We start from the raw sequence: 18,419 nt of genomic DNA on the forward strand, positions 1-18,419 counted from the left end.
ACCACAACCTCATTAGTGAAAATGAATGAAATGAGTCTGAGATAAAGGTATAGTATTAGATTTTTTTTTTCTTTTATGTTTTTAACATTTGTCAGTTCAATATCATTGACACTTTCCTACTAATAATAAAGTGATGGCTGCCTCCTCCTGCTGGTCATCGGATGTGGGGCGGGGCAGACAGAGAGAGGGCTTGGGTCAACAGAACATAGATCTGATGTTTTAATTTGTGAATCAGCCAACCATTCACAATCCAAGTCAGATTGTGCCTTACCTGGGGATGCAAAGCTTAAACGGGGTTGTGAAACATCCGCTTACCAAGCAATTGCATGATTCAGAAGCAGTACTGAGGGAATGAGGCACTGTCGGACATGCCGTCTTTCAAATGAGATGTTAAGTTGAGGCCCTCCCTACCCTCTCAGGTAGATGTAAAAAAGTAACCAAGAAAGACTCGCATTTTTATGCTGCTTTTCATGACCATTGAATGTCTGAAAACACTTTACAACCAATGAAGTGCTTTTGATAGTTGTTTGGTCATACAGAACTTGAATATTGCTGAAAAAAGAGACATTTTTTGTCAAAGCTTTTTATCTTGCACTCATCAGGACAATTCGCAAGAATACCAAATGTAAAGGGACCAAAAATTTATACTGTATGAAAAGAGAGTGCTGATTGGTTAGCAAGTGGTTTTTAATGGGTAGAGGCATTGCCATGGAGAATGCACCAGTTGATGGTAACTGACAATTAACTGTCAAGCATTGTTTGAAAGTTAAACCAAGCAGCTGAAATTTAAAACAGTGTACATGTTCTTTGAAGACAGAAAGAACATCTACACACATTGCGCCTGTTTCAGCTATACAAAATAAGTGACAGCCATTTGTTGGTTCATTCCTCAGGGCAATGACTTGGTCAAGGTCAAACTGCTGGTTTAAATTTCAAACAATGTTTGGCAGTTAACTGTCAGTCACCATCAACTCCCAATAGTCGGATGCAGTTATGCCTATTAGCAGCAAGTGCAGGAGAGAAACGACCTGTGATTGGAAGAGCAGTGAGCGGCGGGAAGGTGACTGGTGGTGCATGACCCTGAATACCGGCATGGTGTGGTGGTGCCACAGCAGCAGCTGCTGGCCGAAATACTGTCCAAGTGGGAGTGGCAACTCCTTGACCCCAGGGTCAGTAGACTGCCGTGCAGACATGACCATCACCGTGGTGGAGCCGTCTCAAAAAGGTGCAAAGGAGTGAATGGGGGTAGGAGGTTTGGGCAGAGGGGCTGCTGAGTGAGAGAGGGGTAGGGAGTTTGGGCAGAGGGGCTGCTGAGTAAGTGAGTGAGAGGAGGGGGTTGGGAAGAGGGGCTAAAGAGTGAGTGGGTGGGAGGGAGGGAGGGAAGGGGTTGGGCAGAGGGGCTGCTGAGTAAATGAGGTGGGGGAGGGGCTGCTGAGTGAGAGTTTGGGGAGGGGGTTTGGGCAGAGGGGCTGCTGAGTGAGTGAGTGGGGGGAGAGGGTTTGGGAAGAGGGGCTGCTGTGAGTGGGGGGAGTGGGTTTGGGAAGAGGGGCTGATGAGTGAGTGGGAGGGAGGGAAGGGGTTGGGCAGAGGGGCTGCTGAGTAAATGAGGTGGGGAGGGGCTGCTGAGTGAGAGTTTGGGGAGGGGGTTTGGGCAGAGGGGCTGCTGTGAGTGGGGGGAGTGGGTTTGGGAAGAGGGGCTGCTGACTGAGTGAGTGGGGGGAGGGGATTTGGGAAGAGGGGCTGCTGTGAGTGGGGGGAGGGGATTTGGGAAGAGGGGCTGCTGTGAGTGGGGGGAGGGGATTTGGGAAGAGGGGCTGCTGTGAGTGGGGGGAGGGGGTTTGGGAAGAGGCGCTGCTGAGCGAGCGAGCGAGTGAGTGTGGGGGAGGGGGGGGGGTGGTTTGGGAAGAGTGTGTAATTATAATGATTTACCAAACATGTGGTCATTAGCGAGGTAGTTCAAAAAGAAACTCCTATATGGGTACGCAAAAAGTTGGTAAATCTTAATTTGGGTGCACAACCAGAAAAGTTTGGGAACCACTAAAGGATGTGTTAATATCCCATGACATAATTTCAGAGAGGGACAGGGGTGTTTCTTCCCGGTATCCTGGCCAATATTTATCCGTCAACTAACAACACTAAAAACACTTCCGCTACTCATGTATCACATTGCTGATTGTGGGACCTTGCTGTGCACAATTTGGCTGCTGCATTTCCTCCATCCTGGTGATAGCAGCACAGCAGCAGACGTTGGAGACACTTTGGTTGTGCTGAGATGATAATCTTGTCCTCCCAAGGGTTTTGCTTATCCGCTGGCTGCAAAATGTAACTTCCTCCCGCACTTACTGGGAAGCAGAACCTCAGCAGCATTGACTAGGCGCAGAGTGCGGCAAAGTCAACTTCTTCACCCTTGTATCATTGGGCGTTTCACGAGAAATACTACAGGAGAGAAAGGAATAAAATGAATGAATAGTTTCGGGCTGTTCAGGACAAAGCAGTTTCACAGCAACGGCAGCAGTGATTTCAGGTGTCTTGCATTACGAGACACTCCCAAATCTGAGGAGCCAAGCAAGTTGTTCCACTGGCCCAGTTCAGCTAGATTTATTTCTCAATGGTACCACATGATAGGAGGGGAGTAAGATATAATCTAGGGCCCTCCCTGTTTGTGAATCATTCCTGAATGTGCAGGATTCCCTTGAAGCTGCGGTTGTGAGATAATAGTGTACTCACCTATTGCATTTACATGAGATTTTCTTGTCCTCTGTACTTATTAAAATCGGACCAAAACCCTCTGCTGAAAGTAGTGAGGGAAGGGATTTCATTTGAACACCTAACGCATTCGTACGCTATTGTCCTACGACAGAATTTCAACACCAGTATCTGTACTGTGTCAGTCTTCAGTCACGCACACACACACAGGGTATAGGGCAATGTCATAAGGTATATGGGGAAATAGCTTAGTGTGTTGTGAGCCTAAAGTGATAGAAGGGATGAGGCTGATCTGTGAATGTTTAGCTGCAGGAAACCAGAGGGGGCAACAAGAGGTAGGTTCCAGACCTGGAGATGAAGAAGCCTCTGAGTTTCTCATTTTGATGTCAAAGTTGAAGATGGATGGAGAAGGAGAGAGATGGTTTGAAAGAAAGAAATGAGTTTGAAGTGGCTCCCTCCAGGATGGTCTTGGAGCACTGAAAGGATTTTGCAGCACAGAAGGTGAGGTCAGATCAGTTTGAGGTCAGAAACAGCAACAACAATTTGCATTTATATAGCACCTTTAATATAGTAAACATACCAAACTGCTTCACAGGAGCATTTCAAACAAAATTTGACACAGGGCCACATAGGGTGGAATTAAGGCACGTTATCAGAAGTGCAGTCAAAGAGGTTTTAAAGTATTAAAAGGGGAGAGAAAGGTGAAGAGGTTGGGGAGTTTTAATTGTGATTTCCCAACCTTAAGGCACAGGCAGCTGAAGGCATAGCCACCAGTGGTGGAGTGATAGAAATCAGGGATGTTCAAGAGGCCAGAGTTGGTAGATCTCAGGTATGCCAGAGGGTTGTGGGGCTGGAGGAGATTGAAAGCATAGGGAGGGGCCAAGCCATGGAAGAATTTGAAGAAAAAGGTGAGAATTTTAAGTTTGAGACTGGGAGCCAGTGTAGGTTGGGGGTGATGGGTGAACAGGGCTTGATACAAGTTAGGAGCTGGGCAGGAGAGTTTTGAATGAAGCAGGAAGGTTGGAGACCAGCCAGGAGAGTATAGTCCGGTCTGGAGGATCGATGCAGGCCTGAGGACCTCTCAAGTTGTCAAGGGAATGAACCTCTGCTAAAAGCAAAATACTGTGGATGCTGGAAACCTGAAATAAAAATAGAAAATGCTGGAAAAACTCAGCAGGTCTGGCAGCATCTGTGGAGAGAGAAATAGAGTTAACATTTCGAGTCCATATGACCTTTCTTCAGGGCTCTGAATGAACCTCTGGTTTTGAGCTTGAGGGAGTGGCAGACTGGTCCGAGCGAGGGGATGCTGAGGTGTCCTGTGAGGGTGTGCCAGTTTTAGGGTTGGCAATAACACGAGTGGGAGGAGAAGCCATGAATGAGGTGGAGCTAATGGAGAGAGGTGGAGTGCTCTAGGAACAGGTAGGGCATTCCAGGGCAGGTGAATCTGTGCACAGACAGGTGAAGCTACACCTTGATCGGGGGACTCGCTCCTTATCTGCCAAACATGCCTTATGTATTCAGCTCGGTGAGTGGGGGTTCCCAGAAAAAGAAGGCGGTGAAAGACCGGGGGACCTTCGGAGTGAAGGCGAGAAAACCCACCTATCAGGAGCTGAAAAAACAATGTCTGGATCAGGGGGTTTTATATGAGGACCCGGAATTCCCAGCGGACGAATCGTCTCTGTTTTACAGCGATAAACCGGCCGTTAGCTTTGAGTGGAAACGGCCGAAAGTAAGTGCTGGTTTTGTGTGTGCATGGGGTGCTGAGAGCTGCTGTGCCGGCCCAGGGGCTGAGCTGTGGGGGTTGAGAGCTGTGTACGTGGAGTCCTAGGGCTGTGTACAGATGAACTGAGAACTATGTATATGGGAAGTGACAGCAGTGTACGACAACTGAGGGCTGCACACACAGTGGCTAAAAACTGTATACATAGTGAATCCCCACCATTGATGTCCTGGGGCTTACCATTGACCAGAAACTGAACTGGACCAGCCACATAAATACTGTGGCTACAAGAGCAGCTCAGAGGTTGGAAATTCTGCAGCTAGTAACTCACCTCCTGACTCCCATAAACCTGTCCGCCATCTACAAGGCGCAAGTCAAGAGTGTGATGGAATATTCCCCACTTGCCTGGATGAGTGCAGCTCCCACAACACTCAAGAAGCTGGACACTGTCCAGGACAAAGCAGCCTGCTTGATTGGCACCCCATCCACAAACATTCACGTTCTTCACCATCGATGCCCAGTCTTTTACGCTTCATTCCAATGGTTAGCTTCTCTCTCTGACTATGTATGATACTGAATTGTACAAACCAGACCAGGTTATGTAACAAAGGCACTTGCACAATGATCCTGTGCTATGGCCAGGGAAATAAATCTGAGTTCCTTTTCTCGATCAATTTCATTGCATTTAATTTTCCAAAACTCCCTAGATTCAAGGAAGGTCCTATTAGATTAGAAGATAACAAATGTAACTCCATTATTCAAAAAGGGAGGGAGACAGAAAGTGGGAAACTTCAGGCCAGTTAGCTTACCATCTATGGTAGGAAAAATGTTAGAAGTTATTATTAAAGATGTTATGGCAGGGCACTTGGATAAGCTCAGGCATCAGGTCATCAGGCAGAGTCAACATGGTTTTGTGAAAGGGAAATCATGTTTCACCAACTTATTGGAGTGCTTTGAGGAAGTAACATGTGCTGTGGATAAAGGAGAACTGGTGGTTGTACTGTACTTAGATTTCCAGAAGGCATTTGATAAAGTGCAACATCAAAGGTTATTGTGGAAAATAAAAGCGCATGGTATAGGGGGTAACATATTGACATGGGTAGAAGATTGGCTAGCTAACAGGAAGCAGAGAGTGGGCATAAATGGGTCTTTTTCAGGTTGACAAGATGTAATGAGTGGCGTGCCACAGGGATTAGTGCTGGGACCTCAACTGTTTACAATTTATATAAATGATTTGGATGAAGGGATTGAAGGGATGGTTGCCAAATTTGCCGATGACACAAAGATAGGTAGGAAAGTAAGTTGTGAAGAGGACACAAGGAGGCTACAAACAGATATAGATAGGTTAAGTGAGTGAGCAAAGATCTGGCAAATGGAATATAATGTGGGAAAATGTAAAATTGTCCATTTTGGCAGGAAGAATAAAAGAGAAGCATATTATCTAAATGGTCAGAGATTGCTGAGCTCTGAGGTACAGAGGGAGCTGGGTGTCAGAGTGCATGAATCACAAAAGGCTAGTATGCAAGTACAGCAAGTAATTAGGATGGCTAATAGACTGTTAACATTTATTGCGAGGAGGATTGAATACAAAAGTAGGGAGATCTGATGGAGAGTCATACGGACTCAAAACATTAACTGTATTCCTCTCCGCAGGTGCTGTCAGACCTGCTGAGTTTTTCCAACTATTTTTATTTTTGTTACAAAAGTAGGGAGGTTATGCTTCAGTTGTACAGGGCATTGGTGAGACCACATTTGGGGTGCTGCGTACAGTAGTGGTCACCTTATTTTAGGAAGGATGTTAATGTGTTGGAAGCAGCTCAGAGAATGTTCATCAGACCAACCATCGCCCCTTGATGTTCAATGGCATTACCATCACTGAATCCCCCGCTATCAGCATCCTGGGGATTACCATTGACCAGAAACTGAACTGGACTAGCCATATAAATACTGTGGCTACAAGAGCAGGTCAGAGGCTAGGAATCATGCAACGAGTAACTCACCTCCTGACTCCCCGAAGCCTGTCCACCAAGGCACAAGTTAGGAGTGTGATGGAATACTCCCCAATTGCCTGGATGAGTGCAGCTCCCACAACACTCAAGAAGCTTGACACTGTCCAGGACAAAGCAGCCCGCTTGAGATTGGCACCCCATCCACAAACATTCACTCCCTCCACCACCGACGCACAGTAGCAGCAGTGTGCACCATTTACAAGATGCATTGCAGGAATTCACCAAGGCTCCTTCAACAGCACCTTCCAAACCCATGACCACTACCATCTAGAAGGAGAAGGGCAGCAGATAGATGGGAACACTACCACCTGGAAGTTCCCCTCCAAGTCACTTGCCATCCTGACTTAGAAATATATCGCTGTTCATTCACTGTTGCTGGGTCAAAATCCTGGAAATCCCTTCCTAACAGCGCTGTGGGTGTACCTACACCACATGGACTGCAGCGGTTCAAGAAGGCAGCTCATCACCACCTTCTCAAGGGCAACTAGGGATGGGTAATAAATGCTGGCCCAGCCAGCGAAGCCCACATCCCGTGATTGAATAAAGAAACACTTGGAATGAATGGGTTGTCTTATGAGGGAAGGTTGAACAGGCTTTTCAGAAAAAGGGTCTTTGAATATTTTTAAGGCAGAGGTGGATAGATTCTTGGTAAACAAGGGGGTGATAGGATATCGGCGGTAGGTGGGATGCAGATTTCAGGTTACTATCAGACCAGCCATAATCTTATTAAATGGCAGAGCATGCTTGAGGGGCTGAATGACCTACTCCTACTCCTTGTTCATATGTTCGTTTAGTATTTATCAAGTACACACATACTTTGCATTCACAAAATTTGCCAAGGTGAGCTGCCCAGCCAATTGAAGGGTGTGGCCATGCTCTGGTAAGGGATGCCCTGTTTTAGCCTCGATGATTTAAGTGATGTTGATTTGCCTATTTGGGGAAACGAATAAATATTTTCTGCAGAACTCTTATTCTAATAGACTGCCCCTATGTGATCATTCAGAAAACATTCATATGGCTGGTCACCCATTCATATGTTGATTACATGTGGAATTACCTGGAATTAACAGCTCAATAGTCCATTCAGCCCAACTGGTCAATTCTGGCGTTAATGCTCTAACTGAGCTTCCTCCCACCCCCCTCCATCTCACCCCATCAGCATATTCCCCTATTCCCTTTTCCCTCATGTACTTATTTAGTTTCCCCTTAAATGCATCTGATATGTATTTCAGCTACCCAAGTCCCACATTCTCATCACTCTCTGGATAAAGAAGTTTCTCCCGAATTCATCATTGAGTTTATTAGTGACCATTTTATATTTGTGCCCCTTAATTTCAGACAAGTAGAAACATTTTCTCTACATCTACCTTATCAAATCCCTTCATAATTTTAAGAACCTCCATCAGGTCACTCCCCCACTCAGTTTTCTCTTTTCTAGAGAAAAGAACCCCTGCCAGTTCAGGCTTTCCTGATTTGTATAACCTCTCAGCTCTGGTTTTATCCTTGTAAATTATTAAATAAATCTACACATAGCTCAAATCCACAATTCCAGCTCCAGTCCCACCCACGCTAATTGATTGAATTTCTATTGTGCAATCTAGAAATGGGTGAGTCAAAATGATTTGGCTTCTGTGAGCAATGACATTGTAGGTTTCTCCAGCGGCTGCCCAAATTTTCACTCTTGTGGCTTTTAAGCAAGTTTGTAAACTAACATAGAATATACAGCACAGAAACAGGCCATTCAGCCCAACCAGTCCATGCTGGCTTCACAAAGTCTCCTTCCATCCTTCCCCATCTAATCTTATCAGCAGAACCTTCTTTTCCCTTTTCCCTCATACATATCTGTCCTTGTTATATACTTTCCTCTCCCTGATATATCTATACTATTTGCCATAGTGAGTTACACATTCTCACCACTCTCTGGATAAATTAGTTTTTTTTCTGAATTCCCTATTGGATTTCTTGGTGACTGCCTTATATTGATAGCTTCCAGTTCTGCTCTTCCTAACAAGAGGAAACAATCTTTCTGTATCCACTTTTTCAAAATCTTTCATAGTCTTAAAGACCTCTATTAGTCACCCCTCAGCATTCTTTTTTCAAGAGAAAAGAGACCCAGCCTGTTCACCCTCCCTTCCTGATAAGAAAAGGGATATTTTTGGTTGCCATAGTTTCAGGTAGCAAATTGGGTTGTCTTGGGTCTCCTAATTAGGGTCTCCTAATTTAAAAAAAACCCTCATTCCCTCCAGCTAACACCTGATTTCCACCTTATGATCTGTCCACCTTGTGTTTTAAAAAAAAAGACTTGCATTTATATAGCTCCTATTACAACTTCAGGATATCCCAAAGTAACTTTACAGTCAATGCAGGAAACACATTTTGCACACAGCAAGCTCCCACAAACAGCAATGTGATAAGAAGCAGTTCAGCTGTTTTTTAGTGTTGGTCAAGGGATTTTTGCAGACACCAGTGAGAACTCCCCTGCTCCTCTTCAAAATAGTGCTATGGGATCTTTTACATTCACCTGAGAGGGCAGATGGTGAAATTTAACATTTTATTGGAAAGGTGGTAACTCTGACAGTACAGTGCTCCCTTGCTGCTGCACTGGGATTGTCAGCCTGGATTGTGTACTTGAACCCATAACTTGCTGACTTGGAGACAACAGCGTTACCCATGGAACCATGGCCGACACTCTTTGCTTCCCTCCTCAAGACTGTCCAATCTGGCTTCCACTTCACCTAACTCCTTGGTGAAAGTGACAGGTGCGACTGATGTACCGGGACGTGGCTCACACCGTCTACTGGCCCATCCTCAACCTGTCCTCAGCTATCTACCCTGTCAGAATCTCCATCACCATCACCGGGCTTTCGTTTTCAAATGATTTTACAGCCAGGGAGATTGCCAAAAATGGAGAACTTTAGGAATGAGGAAAGATTGGAATGGCTGGGGTTGTTTTCTTTGGAACAAAGGCTGAGGGGAATTTTAATTTGGGTGCATAAAATTATGAAGAGCCTCGATAGATTGGACAGGATTATTTTAATATATTCTTTCATGGGATGTGGGTGTCGTTGGCAAGGCCAGCATCTCTAATTGCCACAACTGAATAAATTGTTTGGCCATTTGAGAGGGCAGTGAAGAGTCAACCGCATCGCTCTAGGTCTAGAGTCACATGTACGCTGAAAGAGATGCTGAACATGAGGGAACTCTTCCAAGTGTAGGGAAGTTGGAGTCCGCATTGTGTGTCTTTTAATGTATTGTAAATTAATGTTAACATGCATGGAATGTAAGAACAAGTCTTTTGAGCAAACTAGTCAGGCTGGAATGTGAAGCTTGGTACCTGAGGTTTCTTTGATGGGATGTGGGCTAGCATTTGTTGCACATCCCGAATTACCCAAAAACCGATGTGGGCGCTATTAATAAGGACAGCATTTGTTGCCCATCCTTACTTGGCAATTTCAGAGGGCAGTTAAGAATCAACCACATTGCTGTGGGTGTGGAGTGACATGTAGGCATGAAGGAAAGCAGATTTCCTCCTCTAAATTATATTAGTGAATCAGCTGGGTTTATGACCATCAGTGATAGCTTCATGGTCACCATAACTGCAACCAGCTGCCGTGGCGGGATTTGAGCTGGTCCCCTGCCCCCCAGAGCATTAACCTGGATCATTAGTCCAGTGATATTACCACTACACTACCATCTTCCCCCTAGAGCTTTGTGATGAATTGTGAATTCAGTAATGAAGAACCATATAAATGGCACTGTGTTGAATGATTTGATGAGGAGTACTTATGTTGGATTGTGTACCATGAGCTCATGAAAGACAAGGATCTGATTCTGTGGCTGTTACAACTGATGTCTGTGTTTAAATAATGAAGTGGAAAAGAAAGCAGTCTGGTTGTATCAATGTCCCACTGGCAGGGTGGGAATGGCATTAAGTTAAAATTCCTGTCAACTGCTGGCTGTGTAATCACCATCCCAGGGGCCCAGTACTTGTTTTGAGAACACTCGCACCTCCTGCTTGACGTGAGGTTTTGGCGACAGCTTCACTCTAAGAGTTGCCAATTATGGTTGGATGCTTTCTGGGAGGTTAAACCGTGTGACCTCTCGTTCCCATGCATTCAGCTTTGATTGCCTGGCAAAGCCTTCACTTCCATGATCAACTGGAATGGGAACAGACTCTTTGGCATAATTCCATGGGGGGTTTGCAGACCGTAAAATTCCCTGGGCAGCCATCCCACTGCCCTCCGCCAGCTGGCTAAGAGTCTGTAATTTTACATGGGGTGGATGAGGCCTAGGGTGGCCCCTCCACCATAGCCCCAGTTGAGGCTCTTAAGTGGCCCATTAAGGGTCGCATCCCACCTGATCTCAATTTTGAGGCAGACAGGAGGAGTTCAGGGGCAGTGGGGATGTCCATTTCAACCTGCTCAGGTGTTGGGCAGGGGAAGGGACACCTCCCTCAAAGGTCCCCCTTTCCATATTGGGTGCCTCTCCCATGATCTGCTCCTGTGAATGCTACCCCACCACCCGCACTCCCCCCCCCCCCGCCCCCCCCCCCCACACACACACACACACACCGGCCTTTCCAACAGGAAGCCCACCCCTCTCTCTCCAATGAATTTTTCCATGGGCTTCCTTATCGCAGAGATGCGAGAGATTAATCTTTGATTCCTGGAGAGTCCAGGACAATCCTGGAGGGTTGGGAATTCTACCTCTCTCTCTGATGGGAATCCCATTATTCTGACTGGAATCCATAGTCAGGCAGTCACAGAGTGAAACCAGAAACACTAAGGGCAGCTCGTATCGTGCTCTGATTGACTCAAAGCTCCTGTATGAACCTGGCTTTGGACTTTGAAGCAGAATGAGTAATGGGTGTGTGTCAGCTATCGCTGGAATTTACGCTGCTCCAGTATTACTGCATTCCATTGCTGAGGTTCTGGGTGGAGTGAAAGTGGGAATGGGGCACAGTCAGTATTTCTGTCTAATCTTCATTCTATAGCACTGGATCGGCTAATTAAACAGTCTCTGAGTGTTTTGATCAGCTGTCACTCAGTTGCTAGCACACTCACCTTTGAACCAGAAAGTTTGTGGATTCAAGACCCAGGTGAACTCTTAAACTGAGGCCCTGGGTAGGCATGAAAGGTTTGTTCTGTTTTGAAGAAGAGCAGGGGAGTTCTACCCAGTGTCCAGGCCAATATTTATCCCTCAAACAGCATCACTAAAACAGATTATCTGATCATTAGCTCCTTAATATTTGTGGGAGCTTGCTGTGCACAAATTGGCTGCTGTGTTCCCTGCTTTACAGCAGCGATTATCCTTAAAAAAACTGCTTAGTTGCCCGTAAAGCACATTGGGAAGTCTTGAGGTTGTGAAAGGTGCTATATAAATGCAAGTTCTTCCTTATTAATGTTTCAGAATATAGTGTCCAGTCGCTGGGTTCACTTTTTCTTTCACTTGTGTTCCCATTTTGCACGGAGTTTGGAACTTTTCTCCATCAATGATTTGCCTTTTACCTCCCTCCCTTGTCTGAAACCAGATCCCCTCTGTGCTGCACAGTCCTCTAAATCTCACTGACCTCCGAAGGCATACTCTCCACATCAGTAAAAAAAAACTAAAGGCTTGCATTTATTTAGTGTCTTTCATGACCACTGGACATCTCAAAGTGCTTTACAGTCAATGAAGCACTTTTTGCAGTGTAGTCATTGTTGTCATGTAGGAAATGCGGCAGCCAGTTTGCACACATCAAACTCCCACAAACAGTAATGTGATAATGACGTTGGTTGAGGGATATATATTGGCCAGGAGATCAGGGAGAACTCTCCTGCTCTTCTTTGAAATAGTGCCATAGGATCTTCTGCATCCACCCAAGCAGGCAGATAGGGCTTCAGTTTACAGCCTCATCCAAAAGATGGAATCTCTGACAGTGCAGCACTCCCTCAGCGTTGCACTGGAGTGTCAGCCTTGATTTTTGTCCTCAAGCTTGGCATGGGTCTTGAACCCAGAGCCTTGTAGGTAAAAGCGCTACCAACTGAGCCACAGCTGGCACCATTACAAACATGGCAAACACACCTGTGTGACTCCAAGCATCCAGACCTTCACCAGAAGTGACAGTGGAGAGAGGTGAGCACAGCCAGAATCAACCTCATCTCCCCGACACACGTTGGGCAAAATTTTTAGCTCGGGGGCTGACGTGTACCTGACCTGACCAAGTGTAAAATGATGTGCAGCCTTACAGTTGGCGGGCAGGCAAAAAGGCCAAGCGGCCTTTACACTTTTTAGAAACCTCATCTACGGGCGGGATGAGTTTTCTTAAAGCAAATAAAAATAAAATAAAAATTTTAAAACTTAATTAATAACATGTCCCTGCTCATGTTTCAATACATTTTTATTTTCTTTATTTTTTATACCTCTTCATCTCCCTAACGCAGCTCTGAGCCTCAGGGAGATTATGCAGCGCGCACTCAGGTGCATGCGTGATGTTCGCCCTCGCCCCGCTCACCCCCCGCCCCCCAGATACAGACAGTGCTGAGCGCTGCCGCTCACGTTTCATGCTGGGCAGGCCTTAACTGGCCCACCAGCGTGAAATCACCTTCCGGCACCAATTGCGGGCAGCGGGCAGCTTCCTGACCGCCAACGCCCGCTCCCGCCAAGCCTGCCGACGTGGGTGAAATTCTGCCCATAATCTTATAGCAGATGGAGGCTATTTGGCTATCCCTTTAGGATAGCAGCAGTTTACATTTATGTAACACTTTTAACATAGTAAAAACACCCCAAGTTACTTTTCAGAAACATTATCTGATGAAAATTTGACACCGAGCCACATAGGGAGGCACTTGGACGGATGGGACAGAAAACTTGGACAAAAGAAGCTGTAAGCAGCGTCTTAAAGGAGGGGAAAGAGAGGTGGGGAGGTTTAGGGAGGGAATTCCAGGGCTTAGGTGTTAGTCAGCTGAAAGTACAGCCCCCAATGGTGGATCAAATCAAATCAGGGATGAACAAGAGGCAGAATTGGAGGAGAGCAGAAATGCTCCCTTTCAAAAAGACCACAATCCTTTATGTATGCAAGCCTTTGATTATTTGAATTTAATGATTGTCTATATCTATGTCATGAATTATGATTACTTGTTTTATTTGATCATCATAGTTTGACACCTGCCGCCATGATGATTTTTCAATAAACCAATTGTCCGCCCGCTCGTCTGCCCGCCCGTCCATTCCAGATCATTGCAGCTCGCTATGGTTTGAAAAAAGTCTCCTGATCCCCTCTCTTGTTCTTTTGCCAATAATTTTAAAACTGTGTCCTCCTGTTGTCTGACTGTCTGCCTGTCTACCTATCAAAAAAAATTCTTCTTATTGACTCTCAAAAGCCTTCAGAATTTTGAAGATCTCTATTAAACTCTCTTTAACCTCTGCTCTAAGGAGGGCAATCTCAGTCTGCACATATCTGAAGTCCCTCATCCCTGATGTAATTAGATAAACAGACTAGTAGAAGATGATGGTTTCCAGTCAATGTAGCAAAGGGGTCTCACTGTTACACCAATGCTCCTTGTCTATGCCTGCCCCACAAAAGTTGTGTCCCACTGTACCTTCTCCCAACCCTCCCATCACTGGCTCCAGTTACACCTCCTTTTCCCTGGCGCTGTCCTGGTTACATCCTCCCCCGCTACCCCTACCCCATAGCTATCACCCCCACCACCTAAATCGTCCCCAGTCACACTCTTATGTGTTTACATATTGGGTGGTAAAAGTAAACTCCTGGCTATATAGGACACAGGGCCGACTCCCAGGAGAGACCTGTGCTAAACTTTAGGGAAATAACATGGGATGGCACAAAATTTGTAACATTTCCCTACAATAAAATTTTTAAAAATTGTTGTAGGTGCAGATGAAGCAAACTGTTCTTGTGATTATTCATAGTTAAAGTGCTGGTGTGGCTTAGTGGGTAGGACTCTTGCCTTTGAAGTGGAAGTTTAAGTCCCACTCCAGGGTGGAATCTCTTGCCCTCCCCATGGCTAGTTTGGGTGGGGAACCCACCACCTTCCTGCCTCTACCTCGCTTAAGTCCGTGGTGGGAAGGTCAGTGGACAGCCTTCCTACCCCACCGCCAACTGAGGCCCTCAAGAGGGAAATTAATGCACACTTAAGGGCCCCATCCTTTCACCGCAGGTGTTAACCCAGCAGCGGGCAGGGGGAGCTTGCCAAGCTGGGAGCATGACAAGCAAATACTGGCATGTTTGCTCGTGGGCTCGGGGTGGGGGGTTGGGGGGGAGGTGGTGATGTTCAAAGGCACTCAGTACCTGATTGAGGGACCTGTCGTCTGTAAGGGGTGAGGTGGGAGGGGTGGGGGGTACTGCTGCAAACCAGCCTCCCTGCACTTGTTGCCAATGCACCTCACCCTCTGAAAAACAGATTATCTGGGCATTTGCCTGACTGCTGCTTATGGGAGTTTGCTGTGTGCAAGTTAGCTGCCTCATTGTCTATGCTACCCTGGTGGTCAAATTTTATAAGTGCTTCATTTGCTGCAAAATGCTTTGGAGTGTCCTGAGAGGCAATGGAAGGTGTGACAGAAATGCAAGCTTTTTTTTCTTTATCTTTCATATTTGATCAGGCATGTGAATAATGTGCATTTCCTTTGTGCTGGTGAATATCTAATAAAGTCTATTGTGCTTCATAAATGCCACATTCAGGTCACTTTATTGTGCAATTTTGTGAGAATACTGTGCCAACTAAATTTACTGTGGGTGTGGGTGGCAGGGGTGGGGCAGGGTGGTGGACCATAGGGAAGGAGGGAAGATGCAGAAACAGCCCAACCTGTTGCTATGGAAACAGGTAGTGAGTTACTTTCTAGGTGGGGTTGATGACTAATCAGCTGAGCTTTCCCAGCCAATCCCTGCTTGTTTGCGAACCAGTTTAGCAGCAATTTTATCCTCGGGTTCCAACATTATATGAATATCTGCTGTCAGATTTGGTCCTCTTTCTCTCATAGTTAGCCTTTTGAATATCACCTGGGTATGCATCCTGAACAACAATACATTGCACTTATATAGCTACTTTAATCTAGTATTGTCTCAAGGTTCTTCACAGGAGCACTATAAAACAAATTTGCCACTGAGCCATAAGATATTAAGGCAGATAATCAAAAACATTGCTAGAGAGGTAGGTTTTAAGGAGCACCTTAAAAGAGGAGAGAGAGAGATGGAGAAGTGTAGTGAGGAAATTTCAGAGCTTTGGGTATCGACAGCTGAAGGCATGACCACCAATGGTGGAATGATTAAAACCAGGGACGCTCAGGAGGCCAGAATTGGAGGATCACAGACACCTCAGTGAGTTGTAGGCCTGGAGGAGATGACAGAGATAGGGAGGGGCAAGGTCATGGAGGGATTTGAAAACAACAATGAGAATTTTAAAATCAAGGTGTTGCTTAACTGGGAGCCGAATAGCTCAGCGAATACAGGGGTGATTGGTGAACAGGACTTGGTGCAAGTTAGGGCACTCAGCAGAATTTTGGATGAAATCAAGTTTACAGTGGGTAGATTGTGGAAGACCAGCCAGGAGTGAGTTGGAATAGTTAAGTCTGGAAGTGACAGAGGCATGGATGAGAGCTTCAGCAGCAGATGAAGGCAGCGGCAAAGCCAGGCGATGGTACAGAGGTGAAAATAGGCAGTCCTAAAGTTAGTGGAGGTATGAGGTCAGTAGCTCATTTGAGGTCAACTATCTCACCAAGGTTGTAAACAGTCTGGTTTAATCTCGAACAGTTTCCAGAGAAAAGGTTTGAAATCAGTAGCTAGGAAATAGAGTTTGTGGTGCAGATTGAAGATAATGGCTTCAGTCTTCCCAATATTTATTTGGAGGAAATCTTTGCTCATCCTGGATTGGACAAACAGTTTGACAATATAGAGACAGCGGAGGGGTTGAGAGCGTTGGTGGTGAGGCAGAGCTGGTATTGTCAAAGTGCAAACTAACACTGTGCCTTTGGATGATCTCACTGAGAGGCAGCATGTAGATGAGAAATAGGAGGGATTCAAGGGGAACACCAGAGGTAACAGAGTGGGAGCTGGAAGAGGAGCCATTGGCAGCGATTCTCTGGCTACAATTAGATAGATAAGAATGGATCAGGTGAGGGCAGTCCCACCCAGCTGGATGACAGCGGAGAGGTGTTGGAGAAGGATGGTGTGCACAACCTAACAAAAGCTGCAGGTAGTTCGAGAAGGATATGGGGGGATAGTTTATCTTTGTCATAGTTACATTGGATGTCATTTGTGACTTTGATAAGAGTTGTTTCGGTACTGTGGCAGCGGCTGATAGCTGAATGCAGGGGTTTTAACATGGAGTTCCAGGAAAGATAGGCACAGGTTTGGGAGTCAACAACATGTTCAACACATTTGGAGAGGAAAGGAAGATTGGAAATGGGGCAGTAGTTTGCAGGGACAGAGGGGTCAAGGGAAGCAGTAAGTGGTAGGCTTTAAGAATCATTTTAATGGAGTGAGGTAGAAAGTTGGAAAGGTTTTAAAGAGGGAATTCCAGAACGCGGGGTCTAGGCAGCTGAAGGCACAGCCACAAATGGTGGAGCGTAGGTAATTTGAGATGGACAAGAGGCCAGAATTGGAGGAGTGTAGAGATCTCAGCGGGTTGTCAGGCTGGGGAAAGTTACACAGGTAGGGAGAGATGAGGCCGTAGAGGGGTCTGTAGATGAGGATGAGAAATTTAAATTTGAGGCGTTGTTGAACCGGGAGCCAATGTAGGTCAGGGAGCACAGGGCGTGATGGGTGAACAAGCCTTCTAGTTGTTTGGAAACATGAGTAATTCTGTCACTGGCAGTGGAAAAGTGGTCACAAGGAAGGTTTGGAGAGGCTTTTACGGGAGGAGAATCTTTCTTGTTACAAATGTGGGGCAGACTGTGATGCAGGGAAATGTCTCTCTTGCCTCAAGTAGCAATTCTTGCAGATATACATTGAATTTACTGACTTCGATAGTTGGCCAGGACGAATGACTGACCTGTAGAGTGATGTACCCTATATTAATTGTCAAACAGGGGCACAAGACAGTTCAGTTAAAATTGGAGAACAATCACAGCTTCTTCAGTTTCAGGTAGATGGTTCCATTGTAGTGAATCTTCCCGCAACCTCCACTCTGAGGAGAACAATCCCAGCTTCTCTGGTCCCTCCATATAACTGAAGTCCCTCATCCCTTGTGTCATTCTAGTAAATATGAATGACACAAGTGCAGTGAAGAGGAGCACACATGATCCAACATGGAATCTCACTGCAAGATTCTTTAGTGTGGCTTTGACCTTGGTTTGGGGCAGGGGAGGGGGGTTCCTTATGGTTGAAGCTTGGGTTCGGTTCATGAGATGTTGCTTTCCCACCCAATTTGGGACCACGAGTTGACAAGTGATCACTGAGTCTTTGCAACCAACGGCTGTGCCACTGTCTACAAATATTTACAGAGTAAAGGGTGAAAGTCTCTGTGTTCTTACTGTTGAGAGTGGCAGCATTCCAAAGAAAAAGTCTGCAATGAATCCTTAGAGTAGAGAAGGTTAAGAGGAGATTTAATAGAGACGTTTAAAACTGAGGGGTTTTGATAGAGTAAACAGAGAGAAACTGTTTCGGTAACCAAAGGACACAGATTTAAGGTAATTTGCAAAAGAACCAGAGAGGAGATGAAGAGAATGTTTTTATGCAGCAGGTTGTAATGATATGAAATATGCTGCTGTTGCAGAGTTGTGATTAAATGTATTGCTGGAGGTTTCATCACATGACTCGCCCCCACGCTCCAGCCATTCATCAGCCAACACAATCATTTTGTGACATACTGCCTTCCTCCGCCAATTGGAAGGTAACAAAACCCATTACCCAATTGGATGATGCTTAACTGTCAGCCAAACGGCCATTTTTTCCCCCGTTTGCAATATTTTTATATCTGGTAAAGGGAAATGTTCAAAGAAAATGACAAAAAAAAAACCATCTCTTTTAATGTTCTGATGATTTTTCT

At 45.7% G+C, this 18,419-nt stretch overlaps 1 protein-coding gene across 2 annotated transcripts in view; it reads left to right on the plus strand.

Annotated features, from left to right (window-relative positions):
* The first annotated feature begins 974 nt into the window (after positions 1-974).
* capn9 (calpain 9) overlaps positions 975-18,419 on the plus strand; it is a 64,338-nt gene continuing 46,893 nt past the window's right edge. Inside the window, exon 1 of one of the 2 annotated variants that reach the window (XM_078541773.1) lies at positions 975-1,060. In XM_078541773.1, the coding sequence (XP_078397899.1) occupies positions 986-1,060 (75 nt within the window). In that variant the 5' untranslated portion in view covers positions 975-985. Of the gene's footprint in view, positions 1,061-4,096; positions 4,436-18,419 lie in introns of those variants that run through there. The other variant, XM_078541770.1, reaches the window with a different exon arrangement.

Source organism: Cetorhinus maximus, chromosome 5 (assembly GCF_964194155.1).
Source record: "Cetorhinus maximus chromosome 5, sCetMax3.hap1.1, whole genome shotgun sequence".
Classification (NCBI taxonomy): domain Eukaryota; kingdom Metazoa; phylum Chordata; class Chondrichthyes; order Lamniformes; family Cetorhinidae; genus Cetorhinus; species Cetorhinus maximus.